This window comes from Mesoplodon bidens (genome assembly GCF_964165515.1).
Source record: "Mesoplodon bidens genome assembly, chromosome: Y".
In the NCBI taxonomy this organism is placed as follows: Eukaryota; Metazoa; Chordata; class Mammalia; order Artiodactyla; family Ziphiidae; genus Mesoplodon; species Mesoplodon bidens.
Genome location: NC_138180.1, coordinates 48,775,705 through 48,803,099, shown reverse-complemented (window position 1 = coordinate 48,803,099; position 27,395 = coordinate 48,775,705). Strand labels below are relative to the sequence as shown.

General features: G+C 45.3%; 1 protein-coding gene across 4 annotated transcripts; it reads right to left on the bottom strand.

Moving 5' to 3' along the window:
* Window positions 1-192: 192 nt before the first annotated feature.
* Window positions 193-27,009, bottom strand: LOC308609686 (patatin-like phospholipase domain-containing protein 4). 4 transcript variants are annotated; one of them, XM_081223397.1, is made up of 7 exons: window positions 26,933-27,009; window positions 25,582-25,766; window positions 22,655-22,749; window positions 21,860-21,995; window positions 11,454-11,519; window positions 1,338-1,518; window positions 193-609 (listed from the first exon to the last, which is right to left on the bottom strand). In XM_081223397.1, exons 2-7 carry the CDS (start codon window positions 25,759-25,761, stop codon window positions 521-523), a joined length of 747 nt encoding a protein of 248 aa, XP_081079523.1. In that variant the 5' UTR covers window positions 25,762-25,766; window positions 26,933-27,009; the 3' UTR covers window positions 193-520. The 4 variants fall into 4 exon arrangements, with proteins under 4 accessions (XP_081079523.1, XP_081079522.1, XP_081079524.1 ...); XM_081223396.1 differs by having other exon boundaries at window positions 1,338-1,490; XM_081223398.1 differs by having other exon boundaries at window positions 1,338-1,490; window positions 25,582-25,733; window positions 26,933-26,980.
* Between the last annotated feature and the right edge of the window lie 386 nt (window positions 27,010-27,395).

The following is a 27,395-nucleotide window of genomic DNA, read 5'->3' as shown; positions in this document are numbered from 1 at the left end:
CCAACGGGCTGTCAACGGACGTGATGGTTCTCTTGAAACGATTCCTTGTCACCTGAGTGGAACCTTCTTAATGACGTTGCCAAATGCAACCAAGATGCCTCATTTCCTTGCACCGAGTAATGGTTTAAATATTAAACATTACAAATATTACCAAAACTAATAACAAAACAGATAGAGAGTTACGATAGGCTTTTAAAAAAGGATTTAATTAGAAACCCCCATCAAGAACGGTCTGGGACTTCCCTGGTGGCGCAGTGGTTGGGAGTCCGCCTGCCGATGCAGGGGACGCGGGTTCGTGCCCCGGTCCGGGAGGATCCCACGTGCCGTGGAGCGGCTGGGCCCGTGAGCCGTGGCCACTGGGCCTGCGCGTCCGGAGCCTGTGCTCCGCGGTGGGAGAGGCCACAACAGAGAGAGGCCCACATACCACAGAAAAAAAAAGGTCTGAAATGTGTTTTGCATTGTAAAGTTTTAAGCGTTGTATTCAAACCAACTTTCTTTAAGTAAAAACTTGATGGTGTCATCAAAGCCACGATGATATAGTGATTCCATTATCGTCTCGCTTGGTGGGAAAAGGGCTTGGTGAAACCTCACCAAGTTTGCCATGGACAACTAGGACAGAAAGACAAACGGAAGCTGGAGGATATCACAGTACAGGTAAATGGACATCATCTCTGTAACCTAAGCTTTCTTATCATAGGTGCTACTAGCAATTAAAAAAAAATCAGGAGGAAGAAAATTAAATTTAAAAATTCACCCCCACCCATACACTGCATGAGGGTTTTTCAGCCTGGGGACCACTGACGTTTTGAGCCAGATGCTTCTTTGTGGTGGGACCGTCCTGTGCACTGCAGGATGCTGAGCAGCGTCCCCGGGCTCCACCCACTAGACGCCAGCACACACCCCAGACGTGATGACCAAAACTGTCTCCAGACCCTGCCAGTGTCTCCTGCGTACAATATCACCTCCTGCTGAGAACTATGCGACGAGATGAAGGGAATCCACATTTTTATGTAAGTTATTCTGTTAGGTCCTAAGTTTTTCTCTGATGTGTTTACCTACTGAATCCCTGCCAGCTTTTAAAACAACTAAATGATCTAATTTAAAAGTGCACTGAAATCCTGCCCAGTAGACTGCCCTGAAAAATAAGTGAAGACATGGAAAACGTTTCACAAATAGACTGTTGATAGTAACAGTCATGTCCATATGCGTGACACGTGTAGATTATTTAAGATACTTATGCGATTTGTACATAAAACTGAGTTGCCAAAGTTCTGGAAGCACGTGGAAAGTTCTCGGAGATGAAGAGGCTTCACTTACCAGTGAACATCATTACTCACCAGTATGTCCTGCTTGGTGATGGTCACATAGAAATCCAGCTGCCCTTTGTCCTGCGGGGAGATGTCCATTCGCCCGCTGAATGGTGAGATGGTCACTGTCCGGCCTACAGGCAGGAGGGGTAGGCTGTCGGTAAAGCCTCCGTCTATCCACTTCTGTGGAAAGCACACCGCTCATCAGCACCTGTCGACAGCATCCCTCCCATGTGAAGAAAATGAGCATGCATTTCCCCAAAAGGACCCTTTCCTCTAACAGTGCATGCCTTGGGAACGCCCTTAACTTACGATTTATCAGGACCCGTCAGATTAGGTTTGTTTTGGAAGCAAAGCAAATCTTTGTATGCATATCATTAACCCATATAATAAGAACCCTGAACGGAATCAGGAAGTCTCTCCAATTGTTTAAAAGCTTTAAGTGGATCATTTCACATAAGAAGTACCTAAATTTTTACTGATGACGGTGCTTGCATAAGAAGCCATGGGTAATTAGGCTGGGGTTCATGATCTAATCAGAATGCAAAGCCAGGTTTACTGTGACACTGAGCAAACCGTCCCCAAAACGGGAGTTTGTGCTGCGTGGCTTGTGGGATCTTAGTTCCCTGACTAGGGATGGAACCTGTGGCCCCTTGCAGTGGAAGCACGGAGTCTTCACCGTTGGACTGCCAGGGAAGTCCCAGGAGGTTCTACTTTTATCCTAAGAACTGGAAATCGGCATTTTCTGTAGCAAACTTAAAAATAAATAGAACCGCCAGAAACCCTTCCATTGCCAAAGCGGTTCCTGAGTATGTAAGGTCTTCAAGCCTTGAAGAATTGGGGAGGAGGGGCGCTGTGTTAAACAGGAACATTACTCAGAAGAGATTCTGTGCTTTCAGACCCAAGCTCAAAGGAAAGGCATGGACAGAGCAGGTCAGAGAAGCTTCTAGAGGCTTGTGCAGAATGGTACACTGGGAAAGGATTGAAGAAACACAAAGATGATAATACTCCTTACACTGTTTCAAGGCAAAAGAGTCTCCATCGGTCCTTGAGCCCACACGTTAACAGAATCAGCTCTAACGATAAATAAATAAGCACACATGCAACGCTGAAGTTCAAATGCTCCCAGCTGTATCTGAATTGGAAATACCCTGCAGGGGATGTGAAAAGAAAAAGGGGGGGCTGGAAATTGTGGAGAATGCTGCACAAAAGAATCTTTTGTGGAGACAGCAAGAAGGTGGGCTGAGGAGCAAGAAACCAGTTAGAATAAAGCATCCTGGGACTTCCCTGGTGGCGCAGTGGTTAAGAATCCACCTGCCAATACAGGGGACATGGGTTTGATCCCCAGTCCAGGAAGATCCCACATGCCGCGGAGCAACTAAGCCCGTGCGCCACAACTGCTGAGCCCATGTGCCGCAACTACTGAAGCCCACGTGCTGCAACTACTGAAGCCCACGAGCCACAACTACTGAGCCCATGCACCACAACGAAGAGTAGCTCCTGCTCCCCTGAACTAGTGAAAGCCCACGCCCAGCAACGAAGATCCAACACAGCCAAAGATTTAAAAAATAAAAAAATAAAGTAAAGCATCCTTAACTCAGTTAAAACTGTTCATTCCTCTTTTCTAACATGTCTTTTTTTAAATGTCTTTCTTGTTTTGACTTCTAGAGCTGGTTACTAAATGATCAGTACTGCACTGTTTACAAAGGCCTCAGCCAGCCACCAACTCCCCACAAAGGGAATAAAAGAAAGTAATAAAAGGTGAAAATGTGTTGAAAATTTCTGTTGAGGGAATTGCATTTTGGTGGAGGAGAAAACATAAATAGATTAGATTAAAATGAACCTGACCTAGATTAATTCGCTTATTGTCATTATTTTTAAAAGAACAAAACACATATAATTATGTTTATTATAGAGCACACATGTTTGTGTATAATATGTGTATGTGGAAATACGCATACATATATACACATGCACACAACTATACAAACACAGTCTACAAAAGGGAGGTTTGTAGTGAGAAGGCCCCCAGATATCTGGTTCTGTGCCTTATTGACCTGGAGCTTTTTTTCTTCTTCCCTGATTGCTTTGGGTGTAGATACCAATTTCTGGAATAGGATAGTACCTAGAGAGAGAACAAAAAAGACACCTTCCAAAATTGCCTTTCTTATCCTCAGTAGAATATCTCACTAATGATGTAAAAATTCATACAGGTTTCATCAAGGGAAATTAAAACTATGTACCAAGGGTCATATAACTTAACTGAGAACTCACCTGATTTATTCAACTTAAGGAAGAGAAGGTCAGTCTGGCTCATTAAATTGCTAAGTGTTCTAATCTACCATAGGGCTAATGACTGAGGTTCCAGGGAACTGAAGATCTTTTTTTCCAAGTTTTGTTCGCTCTTGTTAGCTTATTCTGATTGGATAAATGACTAGGGAAAACACATAGCTTATCAAATGACTTGATTCGATTTTCAGCGTTACTGACTCCTGTGTCACCATAAGCCCACCAGCTCCGATGTTCTCAATGCAGTGTGCATCTTACTCCTGCTTCATGCTCTCCAGAGCTGTATCACTCCCAACAACCACACACACACACACACACTCGGGCACTCAGATTCTAGCAAAACTTCTGGAAACGACGCCAACAGCAGCCAACATTCCTCCTTGCAAATATACTGCGTGTGGTACAGACGGTTTAAAATTCTGCACTTTATATACTCCTGGCCATGATTCTGACTGTTTGCAACACATTCCTCCAGGTCAGTCCCCCATTCTCACCTCGTGGACAGGACTCCATAAGCTGGGAACTACTGCCCTGAGTCCTAGGATTCCACAGTTTTCCTCATGGGTCTTCCCAGGGTAGTTTTGCCCTGTGTTGGTTAGTTTCAGTACCTAGCACCGTCATCCTCAAAGGAAAGGGAAGGCCCAAATACGTTAAAAAAAAAAAAAAAAAATTCCCGGGCAAAATGTGTTTCAAAAATCAAACTAGCTTCTGTCCCCGCAGTTGCCGTCACTTGTCCTAATACCCTTGATTCCCATCTCTGACCATATTCTAAACGTGCTCCATGGTAAGGTCCACTGCCTAAGCCTAGAGAGTTGTGAAGGCACAACTACTCAGTAGAGAAGAAAACCTCGTGTCCCGTGGTGGGGTAGGGGGTCTAGCGTGACTGTCCTCTGAGGGTGAGAGCACTGGAAACCAGAGCTAATGCACTTATTCTAAAGGGTAATGGCACCTGTCACACCCACGCCCAGCAGGGTATTCATCTGTCAGTACGTGTCAACCCCTGCCTTACACATGACATGTTATGGGTACATGCGAGGCTCACGAATTCCAGCAACTCTTGTTACATAATTAAAGAGGAAACTTTAAAATTCGAGGTGGTCACTTCAGCTGAAAGGGCTTATTTGTTCATCTAGCAAGTGTTTCCACAACACCCAGTGTGCGCCTGGATGTGCATTCCACACTGCGATATGCTCACGATGGAACCGCGATGCAGGGCTGAATTTGCTTTAAGTGTATTTTGCTCAAAAACCAAGTCAACAAAAAATACTTTTGCCAGAAAGACAAATACCATATGATATCACTTACATGTGGAACCTAAAGTGTGACACAAATGAACTTACCTACAAAACAGAAACAGACTCACAGACCTAGAGAACAGACTTGTGGTTACCAGGGGAAAGGAGGGTGGGGGAGGGAGGAATTGGGAGTTTGGGGTTAGCAGATATAAACTAGTATATATAGAATGGATAAACAACAAGGTCCTACTGCAGAGCACAGGGAACTATATTCAATATCCTGTGATAAAGAGTAATGGAAAACAATATGAAAAAGTATGTATCTATGTGTATAACTGAGTCACTCTGCTGTGCAGCAGAAATTAAACAACATTGTAAATCAACTATACTTCAATAAAATAAATTTTTAAAGTACTTTTTTTGGAAGACTGAATGAGACATTTATATCTATAAATAGGATGGATGAACAAGGTCCTACTGTACAGCACAGGGAACTATATCCAACCTCCTGGGATAAAACAGAATGGAAAAGAATATGAAAAAAGAACGTCTCTGTGTAAAACTGAGTCACTTTGCTGTACAGAAGAGATTGGCACAAGACTGTAAATCAACTTTACTTCAATTAAAAAGAAAAGAAAATATTTGCCAGCCCTGCTGGAAAGCACGCTGGCAAAAGGGGTGGAGCTGGTCCATTCACTCCACACTCACTGTTCTTCCTCACACACTGTAAGACACAGCAGAAGCAGGGAAGACCAGAACTGTTTCTGCAGGGCTGAGGGGAAGTGAAGGAGGTTTGAAAAAAAAATTTTAGTTACAAACATACCTTGTTTGCTGTCATGATATAGAGAACAAACAGTCACACCTACACAAGGTTCTTGGGCATGACTCAAAACAGAGTGGGGAGGGGAGGGGGAGGGGGAGGGGGGAGAGGGAGAGAGGAAGGGTGAAGGGTGAGGGGGGAAAGAAGGGGGAGGAGAGGAGGAAGGGGGAGGAGAGGAGGAAGGGGGAGAGGGAGGAAGGGGGAGAGGGAGGAAGGGGAGAGGGAGGAAGGGGAAGAGGGAGGAAAGGAGAGGGGGAAGAGGGAGGGGAAGAGGGAGGGAGGGGAAGAGGGAGGAAGGGGAGGGGGGAAGGGGAGAGGGAGGAAGGGGAGGGGTGAGAGGGTGGAAGGGGGAGGGGGAGAGGGACAAGGGGGAGGGATGAAGGGGGAGGGGGCAGAGGGAATAAGGGGGAGGAGGAGAAGGGAGAGGGAGAAAGGGGGAGGGGGAGAGGGAGGAAGGAGGGAGTGGGAGAGGGAGGAAGGGGGAGGGGAGAGGGAGGAAGGGGGAGGGGAGAGGGAGGGGTAAGAGGGAGGAAGGGGGAGGGGTGAAAGGGAGGAAGGGGGAGAGAGGAAGGGTGAAGGGTGAGGGGGGAGAGGGTGGGTGGGAGAGGGAAGGGTAAGAGGGAGGAAGAGGGGGAGGGGAAGAGGGAGGAGAGGAGGAGGGGAGAGGGAGGGAGGAGGAGGGGTGAGAGGAGAGGGAGGAAGGGGAGGGGTGAGAGGGTGAAAGTGGGAGGGGGAGAGCGAAAAAGGGGGAGAGGGAGGAAGGGGGAGGGATGAAGGGGGGAGGGGGAGAAGGGAGAGGGAGTGTGTTCATGTCAAATAGATACCCACCCCCCAGGACACAGGTCAGAATCTACCATGTGGGATGAAGAAACACAGGAGGGGACAAGAGACATAGGAGATTTTTTAATGAAAGGGTGACAGGTTAAAATAAATAAAATTTAAAAAATTAAAAACTGCCTGAGAAAACCTGCAGTACTGACTTGTACTAAATAATGATTTTGGGTAAATTGCCGACTTAATTTTTGGATTTCTGAAGGTTGCTCAAAAATGGTGATTCTACGTACCCAACTTTCAGGAAACTCTAGCAGTTGAAATTCTACAAGTGCTATTTATTAATAGAAGATGTTCCCTGGAAAACTAACCTATTTTTACAAAAATCAAATAGACATGCAGAATTTAAAAAGCCGATGAAAAATAAGAGCTTCTATTTCAGCATAGCTGTAAATTGATAACCAGAGTTCCATCAAGCCAAATCTAGCTGGTCGCCCAGCTATGACAGTGATTGAGCTATGTATCCTCGTGACATGTCTAAATCATGAAGAAATACAAGCCAAAGGACTGTAATAATAATTGTATATAAATACATAGTAACAGAGTATTCTACAATTCTCCTTCCCACAGATATGCCAATAATGAAAAGATTAATAATTCATAACCCATGCAAAAGGCTCAATGACTAGAATACAATGATAAATATTCTCTATACAATACACTGTTAAAATATTACTTGAAATCTAACCCAGAGCAAAAACCAAACCTATAGCTCTTCTTGTGATCTGCATCACAGTTCCACAGATTAAAATATCAAAATAACAATAAAATAGTCACTTGCCAACACTAATGCCATGTCTTAAAATGAAACAAAAAAAACAAACAAAAAAACACTGATCAGGGATCTCCCTGGTGGTCCAGTGGGTAAGACTCCAAGCTCCCAGTGCAGGGTGCCCAGGTTTGATCCCTGGTCGGGGAACTAGATCCCTCGTGCCGCAACTAAGAGTTTGCATGCTGCAACTAAAAAGATCCCGCGTGCTGCAACTAAGACCCAGCAAAGCCTAAATAAATAAATAAATAAATATTAAAAAAACAAAAACAAAAACTGATCAGTTAAGAGCTCCTCTTGAAAATCCTTATTCTTGTTCCACACTGATGACCAGAACCTGTGAAAACGTGCTCTGAAAGTAGGCACATTCCCACAGCTTATTCACTCACTGGAAAGAGGCCATGTACACTGAAGGAAAATCCACTGGTAAAAATGATAAGACTGAACTTCAATTTATTTCCATTTATTCAATTGTTAATGAATATCAAGTATAAGTAGGGTGCTAAAAACAGTCTCCTAAGATAAAGCCAGAGAAAGTGACAAAAACTCTTTAAAAAATTAGGAAAACCAGGAACTTCCCTGGTGGGAAGAATCCGCCTGCCAATGCAGGGGACATAGGTTCGAGCCCTGGTCCAGGAAGATCCCACATGCTGTGGAGCAACAAAGCCCGTGCGGCACAACTACTGAGCCAGCCCACCACAACTAATGAAGCCCACACGCCTAGACCCCGTGCTCTGCATCAAGAGAAGCCACTGCAATGAGAAGCCCGCGCACCGCAATAAAGAGTAGCGCCCCTCTCGGCAAGTAGAGAAAGCCCGCCCGCGGCAACGAAGACCCAACACGGCCAAAAATAAATAAATAAAATTTAAAAATTAATTAATTAATTTTAAAAATTCAAAAAATAAAAAATTAGGAAAACCAAGCCGTTTTCCAAGATGTTGTACCACTTCGAACAACTGGTAGACAGTTTAGGAAGTATTTATGCTGTTATTTACTGTGGCTTAAGTCAATTTTAAGTCTTATGAAGGTATGAAACTTCTACGTGATTAATAAAAGATTTTTTTCAATAAAAATATCAGGTCCACAAATAAGTATCAGTGAAACCCAGTATGTTCCATAGCTAAGTGACACCGGACGTGGAGATGAGTGGTCAGCGGGTTGGACAGGAGCTGCATGCAGAAGCAGCTCAGGACACCTGTTGGTCTGCCTCAAACCCAAGCGATGCTGAGCTCTCTCTGCCCCCCTGCTGCTGCAACCGCCATCGCTGCAGAAAAACCACCAAGGCCAACCAGCAAATCAAAACCTGACCCCCACAAAAGCATCAAAGCCCAGAACAGGAGAAAGCGTGACACAAAGTTTTATGGAGTTAGGAAAAGCTCACACCCACAGCAAAACACTGCATTTAAAGCAAAGTTCGCATTTCCCTGAAAATGGAGCGATTCTCCAGACTAACCTGGTCTAGAAAGCGTATTCAGCTGAGGGAAGGGAGGGGGCTGACAGAGTCCATAGCAAGCACACAAGGGCACTGGCAAGTCGCCACTGTGTGGCTGTAACACGAAGCAAGGTCTCCGAGGAGCACACTGTCAATCATTGTGTGAACGGGGGCCCCTCTTCCTGGGCTTCATTAAATACCCAAGGTAAACCGAACGCTTTCTGGAGACATTAGGTTCTATTCAACAAGTAATTATGACGTGCCAACTGTGCACAGATGTCAGTCATCAGCAAGGCCTGTCCCGCCTCCCAAGGTCCCTTTTTTCTCACACCTCCAGGTGCTGCATTCCCTGTTTAATTGAGGCTGCCCTTTCATGTTCCCATCTAAGTATTCAATCACATAGCAGGAAATTCAACTGAGAACATTTCACCCTTTAACTATTCCTAGGCTTCCTGTCATACACCTGGAGCAGTGGGGATGGGGAGGGACAGAAATAAAATAAGGGAGATGTTTTTTTAAAGGAATGACCAAGGCAAAGTAAAGCAAGAGGCACAGCACAGATGCAAACATTAGAAATCATCCTGAGAAAGTGACCCCCTTACTAAGCCTGGTGACCTCAGTGAAGTGAAAATGTTTTTACAACTCAATTTCCTCATCTGTAAAATATGGGAGTAATAATCCCTACAGCACATGGGAGTAGACTCTAATGCATCCAAGAGAAAGCAATAAATACAGAAGTTTTACTTTTCCTGGTAAAAGAAATACAGAAGGTGGCCTGGTAAGGTCCCCCTCCTCAAGTTACTCAGGGCCCAGGTCTTTGCATCTCATTATTTGTCTCTGTCTAGGGTGTGATCTGTGACCTCATGATCCAGAACAGATGCCAGAGCTCTGGTCATCACATCTAAGTCCCAGGCAGCAGGAAGGAAAGAAAGGCACACAACCTCCCTTCCTGTAAGTCCCACAGTAATTCGGCCTACCTCTCACTGCCAGCACATAAGGGGGTGGCCACACCTAGCTGCAAGGGAAGCTGGAGAATGTGGCCTTTTATCTACATGGTAACAGGCCCAGGAAAAAATTGGGTTTCTGTTACTAAGGAAGAAGAGGACAGTGTATGTTGGAAGAAACTAGGAGCCATTACCACCCGCATCTCCTTCATAATACAGTTATTACTAATTAAACACGGGAAATGTTCAGCATAGTCTTAGAATATACTAGGCTTCTGGGACTCAGCTCTCTTCTAGCCTTGATTCCATCCCTCCTTTTCCCCCCCATCTCCTTTCCATCACCTTCCTTACTATACCTACATCCCACGTTCTCAGTCACCACCTCTTAATTTATCCATCGCAACAGCAATTCTGTTGATTCTTGGATTCTGAATCCCCTTTTCATGATCGTACACAATCTCATGAAACACCTGAGCATTTTGCATATTTTTTCTACCATTTAGCCATTTCTGTCATGATTATATATTATCAAGCAATAGCGTGAAGTAAAATCATTACATTTCAGATCATAAAATTAAAGGTCATAATCATAATGTAAAGTTGATTTTGATAGCATCTGTATTCGAAATTTATATGTAAACATAAATGTTGATTTTTTTTACAGCTCTAAGAGAAAATACTACTTAACTGACTTTAAAATCATTATGTAAAGGGGGATACCTCTCAAATCTTCAAATGACAGCAAAGATCATACTCCTTGGTACCTGAGTATCTGCTAGCTCTGAGGGGCAGTATCCGAAATAGGAAAAAAAAACCCAAAACAACAACAACAAAAAAAACACCTGGGTTTCCATGAGCTTATGTTTATTTTATGCTGCTTTAAAAAATTCAATGTATATTATGTTTCTACTTGGTCACAGAGAGGGTTTTAGCCTACAACATGTAAGCCCATCACTGCAAATAACATACTGTATGCATATAGGTAATAAACAGAGTCCAAGTGGGACCTGATGGTCCACTCTGAGGCTGTCCATCTACATGGCCTCATCCAGTGACTCAGCCTTACCCTCCTCATCTGCCCGTTTGAGACAACCGTCCCAGGGCAGACTGCTTTGGGCCAAGGATCCTATGAGAAGCACAGAAAAGGGCGGGAATGACCAGGAAAACTCAGAGAAAGAAAATCACAAGGCCTGACAAGGTCAGAACACAGACAGATCCCCAATCACATCAGCTAACAGATTTGCAAAAGTCAATTCCTTGGTTGTAAGATCATGCATTCACTGAGCACAGGCCCTGTGCTGGACCTTCAAAGTGAAAGAATGAGTGACAGCTATTAAACACTTTTCCTGTGCACATCTATGAATGAATACGTACATATCATGTATATATAAGACAAATGGCATTAATCATCCATGAATATGTGCCTGATCTTGAGTAGGTGTTAAAGAGACAGTGTATTTGATGACAAAAAGTATGTATCTCTGGTGTGGGTTAAATAGATACTGTATTTGGTTCTGAGATGCATATCTCCGGTTTATGTATTAAATAGCTACTGTGTTTGATCACACAACTTTTAACTCTGGTGTGTGGTGAATAGATATTGTGTCTGGTTATCGGTGTGTGTGTGCAAGTGTGCAGGTGATAGGGCACCACAGCACCTGCACTTGATTTTTTTTTGTTTTTTCTGCTAAATAGAAACAAAACTATGGGGAAACAAGTCACACAAATGGAGTTGGAGCCACCAGAATAATAATACAATCGGATCTTTCGAAGGAAACGTATGAACACGGGATTTACTGATCATTTGTCAGCTGTAAGCATCTTACCTGTCCTTTGTATTCCACTGGTTTTAGTCCTGCGTAAATGGGCAGAAAGCTGCTGGCTAACAGGACCTAGACGGATAAAGAAACAGCTTGTGAAAGGAGGCATTAACATTCTTACGATACATTTCATGTCACCTACTATGATATTAAAATTGTTTAAACGTACAAAAATTTACTACAGGGCTTCCCTGGTGGCGCAGTGGTTGGGAGTCCGCCTGCCGATGCAGGGGACGCGGGTTCGTGCCCCGGTCCGGGAGGATCCCGCATGCCGTGGAGCGGCTGGGTCCGTGAGCCATGGTCGCTGAGCCTGCGCGTCCGGAGCCTGTGCTCCGCAGCGGGAGAGACCACAACAGTGAGAGGCCCACGTACCGTAAAAAAAAAAAAAAAAAAAAAAAAAAAATTTACTACAACAATAAAATAAGTTCCATGTATTTCAAGTACACAGTGGGACACCCTTAAATAGAAGATAACATTTATTGATATCAGAAAAGACCTTAAAGAGATATGCACAATTCATTGTTCTCCAACTCCATCCACTTCACCCGAGTAATACTGGCACTTAAATTGTAGACAGCCAAGTCATTACACAATTAAAGTCCAGATAAGTCTAAATTCCTGAGTGTGTACAGGTTGCAAGTAAGTTATTTACGACGTTCTATCCTACACTGTAAGAATTATTTGAAAGTTTCACTCTATCTTCCAGAGAAGCAAACCCCTCTGGTTATTACAGCTCAGGGGATGTTTTCATTTATGTCACCAGGATGTAGCAAATTTCATGGGCTAGTTACATGGCCTGGATATTAATGAGACACTGGCAGGGAGGGGCACCAATTACACTTTCTCTTCCATTTAAAAAGTCGAAAAAGATTGCCATTTAAAATATTGCCATTTCTTCCCGCAGAAGAAGCTGAGCTCTGGGAGCTTTTCTGACATGTACAAGTTTTATTCTGCAATGCAGTTTTCAAATCGCTAGTGTTCTATTTGGAAAGATACAGTATTAGATATGGAATACTTAAGCTCCAATCCTTCAATTGATAATTGAAGACTCCATGGCTGTTTGTTGTCAGAGAGTTCACGAGATTTTTTTTCCAAGTAGATATTATTCAGAACTGGATTATGATCGCCAAAATGATTTGTACATCATCCACTTAGAACTCTTTAGAGATCAGAGGGCATTTCCCCCAAAGAAAGAATGCTTTAAGTATGATTTGTGAGGTCCGCTCTCAAAACCCAGCAATCCCACTACTGGGCATATACCCAGAGAAAACCATAATTTAAAAAGACACATGCACCCCAGTGTTCACTGCAGCACTATTTACAAGAGCTAGAACATGGAAGCAACCTAAATGTCCATCAACGGAGGAATGAATAAAGAAGATGGGGTACATATATACAATGGAATATTACTCAGCCATAAACAGGAATGAAACTGGGTCATTTGTAGAGACGTGGATGGACCTAGAGACTGTCATACCGACTGAAGTCAGTCAGAAAGAGAAAGACAAATACTGTATATTAATGCATCTATGTGGAATCTAGAAAAATGGTATAGGTGATCTTATCTGCAAAACAGAATCAGAGACAGAGATGTAGAGAACAAACCTATGGATACCAAGGGGGGAAAGGGGGGGGGAATGGGATGAACTGGGAGATTGGGATGGACATATATACACTATTGATACTATGTATAAAATAGATAACTAATGAGAACCTACTGTATAGCTCAGGGAACTCTACTCAGTGCTCTGTGGTGACCTAAATGGGAAGGAGATCCAAGAAAGAGGGGACACACATATACCTGTAGCCGACTCACTTTGCTGTACACCTGAAACTATCACAACATGGTAAAGCAACTATACTCCAATAAAAGTTTTTAAAAATAGCTGATTTATTCTGAATGAAGTGCGAGTAAATGAGAGACCCAGTCACCAGCATAACGTGATTTCTATAGGACACTCCTCTGTGGGCAGCGACCGGACACAACTGTATTGCGACACCGCTGGGACTTGGCACAGACTTTCTTATGCGATGGCTCCTCGTGACCAAAGATCCCACAGACGGGAAAAGGTGTGCATCTCCTTCACAGCCGGATGCTACTGATACCTGCAGGTACCCCCCCCCTTCTCCATAGTAGGAATGAAGACCCTCCGTAGTGGGGAAACAGCATCCTCCCATGCTGCTGGTGTACGTGAGCGCCAGAGCATCAGTCCTGGGTGCAAGCGCGGCCTCAGCCACAGGCCCCTGACAGCTGGCCCGAGCAGCGTGGTGGGGCTTCAGATTGGAGTAGAAGGAATCTCAATGGTGTCAAAGCACAACAAAGGGACTCTAGCAGGAGACAGGAAGGGATCATGCCAGGTGCTACTGCACATTTCTGCTGTGCCAGGCTGATGCTGGGTGCCAGAATCAGCTACGCAACATCTGGGCCCCGTGTGGAGTGAAAATGCAGGTATTCGAACTTTAAGGTGTGGAGAGCAAAGCATTAAGCCATGGTGTGATGACACCCTTGCACAAGATTTCTCGGCCTTCTAAGAAAGGTCAATGCAAATGAGCCCCCCACTTAGGCATTCACTTCAAAATCTCAGCTTTCGGCATGGGGCCCCCATGACGTTACCCACACCCTCTCCACAAAGACGCCAAGCAGGAGTGAGCATCCCCTCCGGTGATTTGTGGAAGATCACATCCATCCGTGGGGCCAACAGGATAGAAACCAAGCCTCTTCAGGCCCAACCTCGTCAGCCCCCTGGTAGCCCCGACCTGGGCAGCTGAGCATTTTTCAGAGCAAGGCTGTTCACAGTTATGGTCACTGCCTTCACCCTAACCTGGCCCTATCATCAGTTGGCTACTCCTTTAAAAAATTAATTACAGACCCTAGGTACCTTCTGCAAGCACAATGCAGCTATTTAATGAAGTTATTCAGCAAAAATGCAACACTGCACCATAGCGATAACCGAAACAATTTGTGGATAGCACACATATTGGGAAATTACAGTACTTAGACGCCTTTAAACAGCCAAACACACTCTATAACTGTAATGACTTACTTCACTATAACAAGCAGAAATGTGGCCTGCCAAAAAAAAAAAAAAAGAAAAAAAAATCACTACCCTTAGAAACAGAATTATGTGGGTTTTTTACCTCCCGTGTGTCAAATTATAATGTGAAGTTCACAAGTTAATGCTTAGAACTCTTTTTGAGCTGTTTAGATGCAAAATGCTATCCAATTACTTTGATACATATAGTAACAGTAAGAATCCTCTGAACTGATAGGAAAAGTGCAGTGAACTGGAAAATACCCATCATTCCCCCCAAAATCAGTGTATTTGTTCTGTCATAGTTTATATGGGCTAGTGATTTGTATATCAAACTATGGTTAGTGGAAAAATTAGCTTTTGATAGTTAGGAACTAAGCGGCTTGTCTTAATTCGATGTCAGCTTACTGCCATTTTACTGCAAGCAAACAGGATTTTCTAAGGCTGGGGACAGTTCACGAAATATGTACTATTAGGCCTCAACATGCTTTTACTGTCTTACCTCACTGGTGTTCCAGTGAAATTTTTCTCACCAACAAATATCGATACATCTAGGGCAGTGGTTCTCAAGCTGGGGGGCTGGGGGTCTGAGCCCCCTGGGGACATTTAGCCATGTCTGCAGACTGTTTTGGTTGAGGACACCGATACAGAAGGCAGGGACCTAGTTAGTGTTCCTGCCCTGTCACTTAGCCCAGCACTTTAAGAATTACATGTATGTTAAACCATTGATTTGGTTTCTGTTTCCTTCTCACCAAATACACAAGGATAAAAATAAAAGTCAGCGACTTCCTGTAGCAACTGTATAAAGCATGGCCAAGTGTGTATTCAATACACGTTCAGACTAGCTCTTTTCATTTTACATGTTATAGAAAAGGGGTGTTTAGAAAGTTACGTGGCCTGGCTTCCTTAGAGAATAAATTGTCAACCAGTTTCATTTACGCCTAAAGTTGACTGTGGAGTTTAATGAGAATCTGGCTGTGTATTCAGAACCTGCTGGTGTAGTTGAAATTCAAAGACAGATTCAAATTTGTCTCACCCAGTCTTCAAGATAATGACCAATCTTAAATTCAGTCCTTATTTCACCTTCACAGGGCTAAACGTGAGAAGGTCTTGCTGTAAGAACATATGCTCACGGTGTGCAAGGAAATTCAGGACATCCTGGCGATGGAGACAGGGTTCCTCTTCCCAAGAGGGCCACCATTCTGCAGGAACAGCTTGCTGGGTGTATGTGTGCCAAAGAGCATTCATGGATGTCAAAAGAGCATTTCAGAGCACACACGCGGGGCGTCAGTTTTAAACACAAATTTGATGCTTTGTACCAATTCAGACAAGCGCCAGAACACTAGCCCTCCCCCTCCGTGGCACGGTTGATTTCAAAGTCATTCCTGCTGAGCTGTGGAGGTGGCGTACGACTGTCTTTTAAATAAAGGGTTTACTTCCCTAAGTATGCGTTGCGGGAGGCTAATATTGAAATATGTTTGGATTTCCTGATTGCAAGTTTCCTTCTGAAGAAGGATAGCCCAGAATTAAATCTGGAGCTTAAAATGAGTGAGTTGAGGTGCAAGATGTATACATTGGGACATTCAGGGCACAATATGTAAATGGGCCCACAAATCAAGGAGTTGCTAAGGAGCCATGACGAGTATTTGCCTCTGTGCCTGGGCCTCCTGGCTGATGCTCCCCAGGGCTGGAATCAGCGCTCTACGGTATGGGGTTACGGGGCAATGTGGGGCTTAGCCCCGGCCCCATGGCTCTGCAGGGCACTGCCCTAGTGGGACGTCTCTGCAGTGCCCTGTGCTGGCGGGGGTCCTGGCACTCGGGGGCCTCTGGTGGAAGGGAGCTGCCCTGATGATCTCTGAATGGCCTGTGTCCATGGTCTTCGACTACATATAGGTCCTGGCTTCTGTCTAGACGGCCAACTCATCGAACCTCCTTATCACAAGGTTATCTGGCCAGATGGCCACACCCTTCCTGACAGGCTCTCTTATTCTCTTCAGTATGCATAGGCTGAGAAGGTTCCAAATCTTTAAGTTCTGCTTTGCTTCTGAGGAACAATTCCATCTTTAAGTATTTCTCTCTTCTTGCGTTTTACTCTAAGTAGCCAAGAGAAACCAGGCTGCTCCTTCAACACTTTGCTTAGAAATCACCTCATCAAATATCCAGTGTCATCACTTGCAAGTTCTACCATCCCCAGATCACGAGGACATGAACATAATCCTGCTATTCTTGGTCAATGTATAACACGGGTGACCTTTCCTCCACTGTCTGATAACATGACCTCATCACTATGACCTTTACTACCCAGGTCTCTCTAAGAAGACGGAGGCTCTCTCTATGGTTTGTTTTTTTTTCTTTCCAAGTCGTCACCAGAATCACCGACGGCAACGCAGGCTTTTTCTAACAGGCACCTCCCAACTCATTGAGCCCCTGCCCGTTACTCAGCTCCAAAGCCGCTTCCACACTTTTAGGTATTTGTTACAGCAGCATCCTCACCTGTCAGTGCCAAGTTCCTGTCTCAGTCTGCTCAGGCTGCTACAACAAAATACCACAGACTGGGTGCCTTAGAAAGGACACAAGTTTATCTTCTCACAGTTCTGGAATCTCAGAAGTCCAAGATCAAGGGGCTGGTAGATTCAGTGTCTACTGAGAACCCACTTCTATGTCCTCACATGGTAGAAGGGGTGAGGGAGCTCTCCGGGGGTCTCTTTTACAAGGGCACTAATCCCATTCATGAGGGCTCCAGCCTCATGACCTCATCATGACCTAATCAGTCATGACCCTCATGACCGACAGACCCCTGCCTCCAAATACCATCATATTGGGGGTTAGGATTTCAACACAGGAATTTGGGGGGGACACAAACATTCAGACCATAGCACTGAATGAAATCACCATGGACATAAGATCCCAAATACTATGGAAATCCAATCCCAAATAAAATGAGTCTTTGGACCACATAATTGGTCCAAAGAGGTTCTCAGAAAATAATCAACTATCATTGCAACTATCAGATGAAAGAATAATTTTTTCATGCCACCAAAAGTGAAGTTAATATAATTTTAAGTATGAATCATCACACAAGCACATTGGTGAACGTACACCAGGTCAATGGTTGAAGAGGTGTAAAAATCAGATGCCTAAAGGCAGCAAAAACTTGGTCGTAATCCATTTCCCGAGATTTTATAGATGTAGGTGAGCATGTTGCTCATGAACAAAGATAAGGGGTAAAAGAAGAAAATGTTTAAGAAAGGGTGAAGCCTACCCAGCCTGCAAAAAGAAAGCTGGGACCTTAAAATTTCATGACAGACTTACACAGGGATGCTGACCAGTGATGTGTGTGGCTTATTATCTTATTTGTTCATTATTTACTAAATATTGACTGTAATTAACAAGCTTATAGGACTTGACTATTTCAAGCACACTTTTACATGATTTTTTCAATTTACTCGCCATGGTAACACTGATTAGCTTTCATCTCCATTTCACAGTTGAGAAAACTGAGGCTCAAACGTAATTAGCCTCAGAGGACGCTATCAGGGAATGACAGACCTAAACAGGAACACTGGGAGATGCACAAAAAACAAGTGATAATCCAAGACAGTGTAACAAGACAGAGACACACGGACACCCATGCATACACTTTGAGATACAGCTTTCTAGTTTGATTTTCAGGTACACAGACAGCCTATCTGTAATAAAAGGCAGCAGTCGGCTGGTGGATAATGAAGAGCTTGGCATCAAAAAGAAAATCTAGTAATTAAGAGAATAAACGAGGCATTGATTAAAAATCACCAATATTTAGTACTCGCCCACATTCCTGTCCTGGCTAGCAATTGATTTAATCTCCGTCTGTCACCTACAGACTTCCCAGATCATAGACATTAAACCCAAGGTTGAGGGATCAGAGCCAGGCAAGCAAAGCTCCCAGGAGACGCCAGTTACAAACTGTGGGCTGCTTCTCCTTCTTGGCTTCTGGAACTCAGCGCCCTCCGGTCTCTAGCTAAGGACGTGGGGGAGTAGCCGGCGCCTTTCTTCTCTCCCCTGACACTGAATGAGGCGGTCAGAACCACCACCCCAGACAGCGGTCTCCCACTGGCCTCTTTCTTCAGAACACAGCATGTCACTGCCCAGCGTGTGTGTCTGTTGGGGGGAGGGGGAGATATTTTATTTTCCCTTCGTATTCTTCTCCCTCCCTCCTGCAGTCTTCACCAGTCTTACTCATGCTCATGAGTATTCCAGGCATACATTTCATACATTTTTATAGCCACCATCTGCTGTCAAGGAATCATCTATCCTTCCTTTCTTTGAGTTTCTGCAAAAGGTTAGAGCATTCTACTGAACATTTAAACTGCTTCTCGTATAACCTAGGATACATGTTAATTATTCAATGATTCTCCTTACAAGGTGTTATACGTTTGTGCCAACTAGTTCTCTTCTGTTCAATGAACTCAAGTAATGACACCAGTTCTCTGAGTAGTTATTATCCAAAACAAAGCAAATCAAAAAAGTCCTGTTTGCGGGCTTCCCTGGGGGCGCAGTGGTTGAGAGTCCACCTGCCGATGCAGGGGACATGGGTTCGGGCCCTGGTCTGGGAAGATCCCACATGCCGCGAAGCGGCTGGGCCCGTGAGCCATGGCCGCTGAGCCTGCGCATCCGGAGCCTGTGCTCCGCAACGGGAGAGGCCACAACAGGGAGAGGCCCGCGTACCGCAAAAAAAAAAAAAAAAAAAAAAAAAGTCCTGTTTGCTTACTGCAGTAGTTTGCTATGGCTGCTATAACTAGTTACCACAAATTGAAAGGCTAAAACCACACAAATAAATGTATGAGCACGGGCCCGGATCCACCTGGGCAAAACAAATCCAGGTGTTGGCAGGGCTGCGTTCCTTCCTGCGGGCTTGAGGGGAGACTTGGTTTCCTGCTCATTCAGATACTGGTAGCATTCAGTTCCACTGGCTGTAGGACTGAGGTCCCTCCGCCTCACGGGCTGTCGAGGGGAGCACCCCTAGTGCCCTCCTCATACAAAGGCTCCTGAGTCTCAGAACCAGCAAACGTCTCCATTTTTAAGGACACGTGTGATTAAATTAGTTTGGGTCGGCCCAGATAACCCGGGATCACCTCCCCCATCAAGACCCTCATCTTCACCCCATCTATACAATCCCTTTTGCCATGGGAGACGCCGTATTCACAGGTCCTGGGGATTACAGCGTGGACATCTTTGGGGATGTTATTCAGCTCACGACACTCCCACATGAAAGGAATTAGGAGGGTGATTTTATCTCGCGTTGGGAGAGGGGGGCATGGCTACCAAGCAGAATGTTAGAGGCCTGGACTGTGGTCCCAGCTGGGCCACTAACGAGCTCAATTACATTTGGCCAGATCATTGAACATGAAGGATCCAGCTTCTTCATTCTTTTAATAGATGCCATCTTAGTTCATTGATTTATTCATTCCCATTCACTCATGGAGCACAGGTTGATGGAGATGACACTGTGCCAGGCGCTGGGAATACAGCAGTGGACAGAACACAGCAGTCCCTGGACCCTCCTACCCACCCCCCCACCCCGAGCTTACACTCTCGTGAAGGAAGATAGACAAAAACTAAGTAAACAGAGCAGTAAAATTCGTATGAGGAACAGTGGTAAGTAAATCAGGGCGGGATATAGGAAACATCAGGGGCTCGGCCACTGTAGATACAGTAGCCACGGACAGACTCAAGGAGAAGGTAGTAACTGTGGGTAGAATTCCCCTCTTGTTTCATGATAGGATGATAGTCTTTTGCTCCCAACCTTGTTCTCTTACCAAAAAGAAGAGGTATTCTAACCACTGCAAGCCTGATATATCTGCGTTGGCATTGACAATTTGTGACAATTCAGGCATGGATTATCAGCTTCTCCCTTTCTATTTTTTTAAGTCTACACAAGAGTATAATAATATTATAGAAAAATATTTTTCTAAGATGGAATGACTATTAATGTATAAGTGAGAGACGGGAGTGAAAATATGCTAATCTCTTAAGTCACAAAGTAATTTTACTTGTCAGCTCAACATTTCATTAGGTATTTCAAATCATATCATTCAAACATAAAATTCGAACAGTGAGTTTTTTTTTTTTTTTTTTTTTTTTTTTTTTTTTTTTTTGCGTTACATGGGCCTCTCACTGTTGTGGCCTCTCCCGTTGCGGAGCACAGGCTCCAGACGCACAGGCTCAACAGCCATGGCTCACGGGCCCAGCTGCTCCGCGGCATGTGGGATCTTCCCAGACCGGGGCACGAACCCGTGTCCCCTGCATCGGCAGGCGGACTCTCAACCACTGCGCCACCAGGGAAGCCCGAACAGTGAGTTTTGATAGTAAAAATTAATGCATTTATCATCTCATTCAGGTGGAACTTGTAGCTCTCTCAATCTATTGCCTGCTGCTGTATCCAAACACACGTCCTCTGTATCACCTGAAGCTTGCTACGATTCCCACAAGAGGAAGAAGAAGAAAACAGCCTGGCTTTTCTAAGAGAAGTGCACCCTTTCAAATTTAAAATATTTAATGTATTACCTTAGCAATGCACTGTTATTTGCAAATCAGCTGACCTATCCCAGAGGCAATGATTTCCCAAACAACTTTCACATGCGTTTGGATAGAAAGGCATCAACGCAAAATGGAAGGAAGGAAAGGGAACATTAGAGTGAAAAGGTAAGAGACCTGGATTCCCACTGGCAATCAGTACACCCTGGGGTGGGTCACGCAAAACCTTTCCACCCGTTTCTTCTCTTAAAAAAGCGACAAAAGGACAGTAATCTCACCTGATTTACAGGGCTGTGGAAGGATCGAATACGGTAGTGCTAAGACAAACTCTTACACAAACTGCAGAAGTATTATCTACATCAACGTAAGGAAAGGTTCTTGCTACTCAAGTTTAATCGCAGGATAAACGTGAGCACACGGAACATCACAAGAAAAAAACACTAAGCTGGGCTTCCCTGGTGGCGCAGTGGTTGAGAGTCCGCCTGCCGATGCGGGGGACGCGCGGGTTCGTGCCCCGGTCCGGGAGGATCCCACATGCCGCGGAGCGGCTGGGCCCGTGAGCCATGGCCGCTGGGCCTGCGCGACCGGAGCCTGTGCTCCGCAACGGGAGAGGCCACAACAGTGAGAGTCCCGCGTACAGCAAAAACAAAACAAAAAAACACTGAGCTACTCCGGAGGCCTCTGGGAGCCTCGGAGGGATACTAGCGGATGCATCCGTCAGACGCATGATTTCTGGAGCGTGTACCATCTATCAGGCGTGGTATGCAATGCTGGATCTAAAGAACGCGGGCGCGCTCACTGTTGGGGCAAGTACGTATATCAGCACTTGCTCATTTCCCCCAACAAGGAAAGCGGCCATGTTACCTTAACGAGGTCCTCCCGGCAGGGAAAACTGGAGACTAAGTAGTTTTCTCTGGTCTTGGTGTTGGTGATGGAGACGTGCAGGCGGTTGTGAGCCAGCTCGTGCGCGTTGGGAGGGAGAATCGCCTCCACTCCGCTCCTGAAGAAGAAAAAGGGACCCGCGTGTCGGGCTGCGCCCCACGGGCCTGCAAGCCTTGTAGCTGCCCAGACTGGAGACCCGAGAAAGAGCCCGGAGACAGTGACAGCGACACCTATGGCTTACTGGATGGGGGAATCTTACATGTCCAAAGCAAAAGAGTCCTGGAGAGACACCCCATCGCGTTCGGCAGCCGGCAGCCAGGACAAGCAGCCATCTTGGCTAGCCGGGGGCGAAGGACGCCACCATTTATATGGGGAATGGATGGCAGGTGGGCTCGTCTGTTACCATAGAAACTAACAGCTCACAGCCCGTCAGCTTAACACCCATCGTGGAGGGCAGGTATCTCCCTTTAATAAACTACCAGGTGGAGCCGCTCTGGCCCAGGATTAGCTGGGGCAGGAGGGAAGCCCGTTTGTGAGAGTAGTGGGTGCAGATGAAGCAAGGACTGGTCGAGCAGGGGATGTACAGAGAGCAAGCGCACAGCCATCTTGAGTGGCTTGGCCACGCACTGCACGATTCACCTTTAATTACGGACCGCCTTGTAAATGTTTCAGGAGAGAGAATGCTGACTGAGCTTGCTACAAGGTATCCAGAGCATCCTCTGTCTTCACAGGCTTCGGGGTGGGGGGGGCGGTAGGGGAAATGTACTCTATATGTACCTCAATCGGGCCATGAAATCATAGCCGGGTGTCATGGCCCCAAAAGTCTGCCTTCGGATTTCTTCGGCAAAACTGTAGGTAAACTCGTTACATTCCTGAAAAAGAAAATTAATAGGTGACCCTATGTTTTGTCAAAAACATTACGATTCTGGTTCCAGAACCCTGTGCCTATCACACAAGGCACCTGGACTGTATAAAGCCAATCCCAGATGTCGGATGCTTCACAGGCACGCATCCCCACGAGGCCTGCTCCTCACCCACCATTCCTGGTCCCCAGGCAAGCTATATGGTCTGCCAATTGCAATATGTTTTTCTTTTTCTTTTTATTTTTAAACCACCTCACGTGGCTCTTTGCCCACCTGTGGAAAATCCTTGACGGCTGGGTTCTAATTGTAACTGAGCACATTTCTCTACAGGCTTCTCCAATATAATTAAATTCCTCACCCACCCCAATCCTGTGGCCTCGAGAACATTCGGACTGCAGCTCTACAACAGTGCTGAGGATTCACACCACCGCCACCAACAGAGAAGGGACTTGCGATGATGACTCTACCGGATCAGAGTCCTTGGAGATTAGCCTGGGGCACTGGTCTTTCATAAAAGTCCCCCCAGTCGGGGCTAACAGGCGGCAAAAAAAAAAAAAAAAAACCGCTGTAGACTTCTAGGTGAGAAATGGGGGTGCCCCGCCCGGTGTATGCTCTTTCTACTAAGCCACACTGCACACCCAGCTTATTTTCTTGTGTTATTTTTGGTTACACACACACACACACACATACACGCACGGCCACTGGAAACCTATTAAGGAATGCACTTATCTTTGAGTTAGCCCCCCGCTGTGTCGAACACCATGCCTGGCAAATTCTGAGGGCTGAGGAAAGGCTGGCTGCGCTGAGCTTTTAACATATCAAAGTCTAAATCTGCCTGCCACCTAAAATACACCAGCGTTAGGTGCTGCTCTTAATTGTACGTGCACCGGCTTGGAACTGGATTCATTACTCACATCTCTGTCACAACACCACGAAGCTGGAAGAACTTATATATCTATCAACAGGGAGAACTGAGCTAACAGGGACTTGAGTAGGTAGAAAACAGTTTCCTAAGAAAGCTCAAAGCCATCCTTCAAGGGGTAGATTTCAAATGCTCAAGAGAAAAGAAATAAAATAACCTCAAGGCAAATGGCTGAAAACTGATTTTGAGAAAGGAGAAACGAGGATGCCCTAGGTGAATCCAGAGATCATTTTCCACCTGCCAGCGTGAGCGCCCGATAAAGAGTTACCCCTAAGGTCTGACCAACACAATGAGACAATACGACTCGATCTCCAATTTATCGAAAATGTAAATAAGAACAGGTAATCAGACTGATATCAAGTCACAAATTCAGGTAAAGGATTCAATGTCTGAACGTCACAGAATTTCAATGAAGGGGCTATATGATCACAGTATTTCCAAATCAGTCTAATTCTAAATCACACTTAATATATTTTGAAATCTGCTGAGGATTCGAAACCAAATCCACCCAAATCCAAAGCTTGGGATTTGCTCCCACCTGAAGGAAAGACTGCACTGAACAGGAGTAAACAACCCCTTAGTAGCCCCCTGCTTCAGAAAGGAAATAAAAAGCTGGGAGGGACTAGCTTGCAATTCAAAGCACATGAGTCTGCTACTTTGGGGGGAGTTTGCACACTTCATGTATACTTTCCCTGATTTCAGGTTCTCATCCTGTACAATCTCTAAAATTTTCCATCACTTTTCTAGTATATAAAAAAGAAAAAGAGCAGTGGATTTCTGAATAACTGGTCTAAAGTCCAGTTTCTCTTCCATAAGCAGCTCATCAGAGATTTGAAAACAAGATTTCTGATGTTTAAAATGTTGTGGATTTCAACATTTAAATGTAACAAACTCATCCTTGGGCAAGGAAATGTTAATCATTATTTGATTACTATTCCAAGCTGCTAGAGAATGTAAGTAATTAACAAATAGAATATTCTCCACCTGCAGAAGCTAGTTCTCACAGAGAATGCATTGATGGCTGTCTAGAAGCAGAAAACAGACTTTAAAAACATAGATTACATTAAATGAAATACTTAATGCTTATTTTTATTACTTCTAGATAAACTGCTTGGAATTCAGGGTTTCTTCTTACTGTGGGAATGAAAAACAAATTAAATTCCAATATCATTCCTCTTAAAAGAGATTACAGGGACTTCCCTGGTGGCACAGTGGTTGAGAATCCGCCTGCCAATGCAGGGGACACAGGTTCGATCCCTGTTCTGGGAGGATCCCACGTGCTGCGGAGCAACTAAGCCCGTGCGCCACAACTACTGAGCCCGTGTGCTGCAACGACTGAAGCCGGCGTGCCTAGAGCCCGTGCTCTGCAACAAGAGAAGCCACAGCAATGAGAAGCCCTCGCACCACTACAAAGAGTAGCCCCTGCTCGCTGCAACTAGAGAAAGCCCGCGTACAGCAATGAAGACCCAATGCAGCCAAAAATAAATAAAAATTTTTAAAAAAAGAGATTACAGGCCAACATTTTAGTTTATATGCCTGTCTGTAAATAGGAGCAAGCAAAGACTTATCAGCTACATGTTCAAGGCCTTGAGAACAGGCTCTGTGCTCTTCTCATGATCAGTTAATGGAGAAATATCCTTTGCTTGAAAGAAACAAAGCTGGAATCTTAAGACTAAATAAACACTCAAGAGTAAAAGAAGGGATTTTATTTCCTTGTCTTGTTGTCACTCAAAATAATAATCTTTTCCAAATGGAGAGAAGAGATCCCGAATGATTAAATTTTAGAAGAAGTCAACCTTTTCTGTTTCCCAGGCAAAGGATTATCTCTCTGCATTAACTTAGTATATAGTTAACAATCATCTTCGTTGTTTGGGCGTAATTTCTGGATGAGAAACACAGCCTAGTTACTACTTAATTACCTCTATTTTTTGTGGCGCTGTTAGCAGGACAGAAGCAACCAAGGATCCCGCAGAAGCCCCGGCAAAGGCCTTGACATTCTTCAGGAGCTTTTTGCCGTGTTTGCAAAGTGCGGATGCTGCCCCCAAGTGGTAAATGCCCAGAAACCCACACGCTGCAAACGACAAGTTGATGTGCTTCATTCTAGCTGTGAAATTGGTGACACAAAACCCAAAAATGCCCGTTAAGTTGGTATAGTTTGTTCCACACGCTGTGTACTCTTATGCTAGTCATCATTCCAAGGCTTTCTTTTATATACAGAATTCTCTGTTCTAAGCATAATCTTTTCAATTAAAGTCTAATTAAACACCCAAATCTTTCAAGGAAACTTTTCCCTCTCTCACCTTGACTCACTACAATCATATTAATTAAAAAAAAATTACAACAGTCTATATTTGTTCAGTACATAGACTATGCAACCTACTTTTTAATTACTTGGTAAAGACCAAATGGTTAAATTCCCATTGGCAAGGCATTTGGTCCTTTTTTCTTGACCTTTTGATACTTTTGGGGGTGTGGGGTATTGGTAAAATCATTAGAGACGGTAGCAAACTTCAAATGAAAGACACATTTGCTCTTTGCGAGTGCATCAGTGAGTTTAAAACCTATGTCTTGGCTCCCCACCGTTTCCATCGTGAGCATCCGTTTTTTGTTGCTGTTTTGTTTTTTTAACCTGATGCTCTCAATTATTCAATAATGCAATACTCAATTATTCAACGATGCAGTGTATTTCATAGCCAAGTTTCTCAAGACAAACTGAGGTCATGACTGGTGAGGGCAACTGGAGGTTCAAAGAAATGACATCTGCATCACCTGATACTTGCAACAAATCTAACAATGAAACTATATTTCATGAAACTTCAGGGGAAACGATTTCACCACGTGTATAAAACAGTGCCCCCCCCAACTGCTCCCCCTGGATGCCCTCAGGGGTTTCTCGGGGGTCCCGGGACTTTCAGATTAGGCACTTGGCCCCGGCCTGGAATTTAGGAACCGGAAACCCTCGTTCTGATGCGCAGAGCCAGGCCCTGTGCGAAAGGAGGCTCAATGGCTGCAGCCGAGCCCCGGTTTGGGTTTAATTTCTTCAGATTGGAGAGGAGAGAAGGGGATGGGTCTCCAGGGGGGCCGACCCAGCGTACGCAGGCCCAGTGTCCCCCCACCCTGTGGTCTGGGGATGGCGGGACGAGGGTCGCTGCTGCAACACCCCCCGGGGATGCCTACGCGGACCCACTCGCCCGGGAGCCACCTCCAGGGGGCCGGAACCTGCCCCCCACCCGCCCGCCCCGCCCCGCCCCGCCCCGCACTCCACCCTACCAACGCAGGCCTGAGGCACTTCCGTGTAGAACTTCGTCCTCCCCGCGCCAGACCCCGTCCCTCATCCGGAAGGCGGGGCCGGGCCGTCACTCAACCCGGCCCCGCCTATCAGGGCCGGACCCGCCCGCCCAGGAAGCTTCCGCAGAAGGGATTGAGGCCGGACTACCCGCGCGGGTCTGTGACGTCATCTCGCCGACGCGGGCGTCCGCTAGGCTCCGCCTGCTCCACTTAAACCTCTGGACTCGACATGGCGGCGCGCGTTCGGCCGCTTGACCTTGGTGTCCGCTAGGGCGGGTAAGGGATAAGACTTTCTCGACTCGAGTCATACTGTGTTCGGATACCTCGGGATGCATTTTAGTCCGTATGCGCCACCTGCGGGCCGGCCCTCACTTGCAAGTCTGCTGACCCTGAACGACCCTCGTTTGCTGTGTACCGGAAGTGCTTGGCCTTCTTGGCGGCTGTT

Bases quoted from the DNA above. Each gene is read 5' to 3' on its own strand.
- LOC308609686 (XM_081223396.1), bottom strand. From the start codon at position 25,761: ATGAAGCACATCAACTTGTCGTTTGCAGCGTGTGGGTTTCTGGGCATT. The intron at 22,750-25,581 runs GTAATTAAGTAG...TTTCTTTTTCAG, and splicing joins CAGCGCCACAAAAAATAGAG to GAATGTAACGAGTTTACCTA. The intron at 1,491-11,453 runs GTAAGATGCTTA...TGCTTTCCACAG, and splicing joins CAGTGGAATACAAAGGACAG to AAGTGGATAGACGGAGGCTT.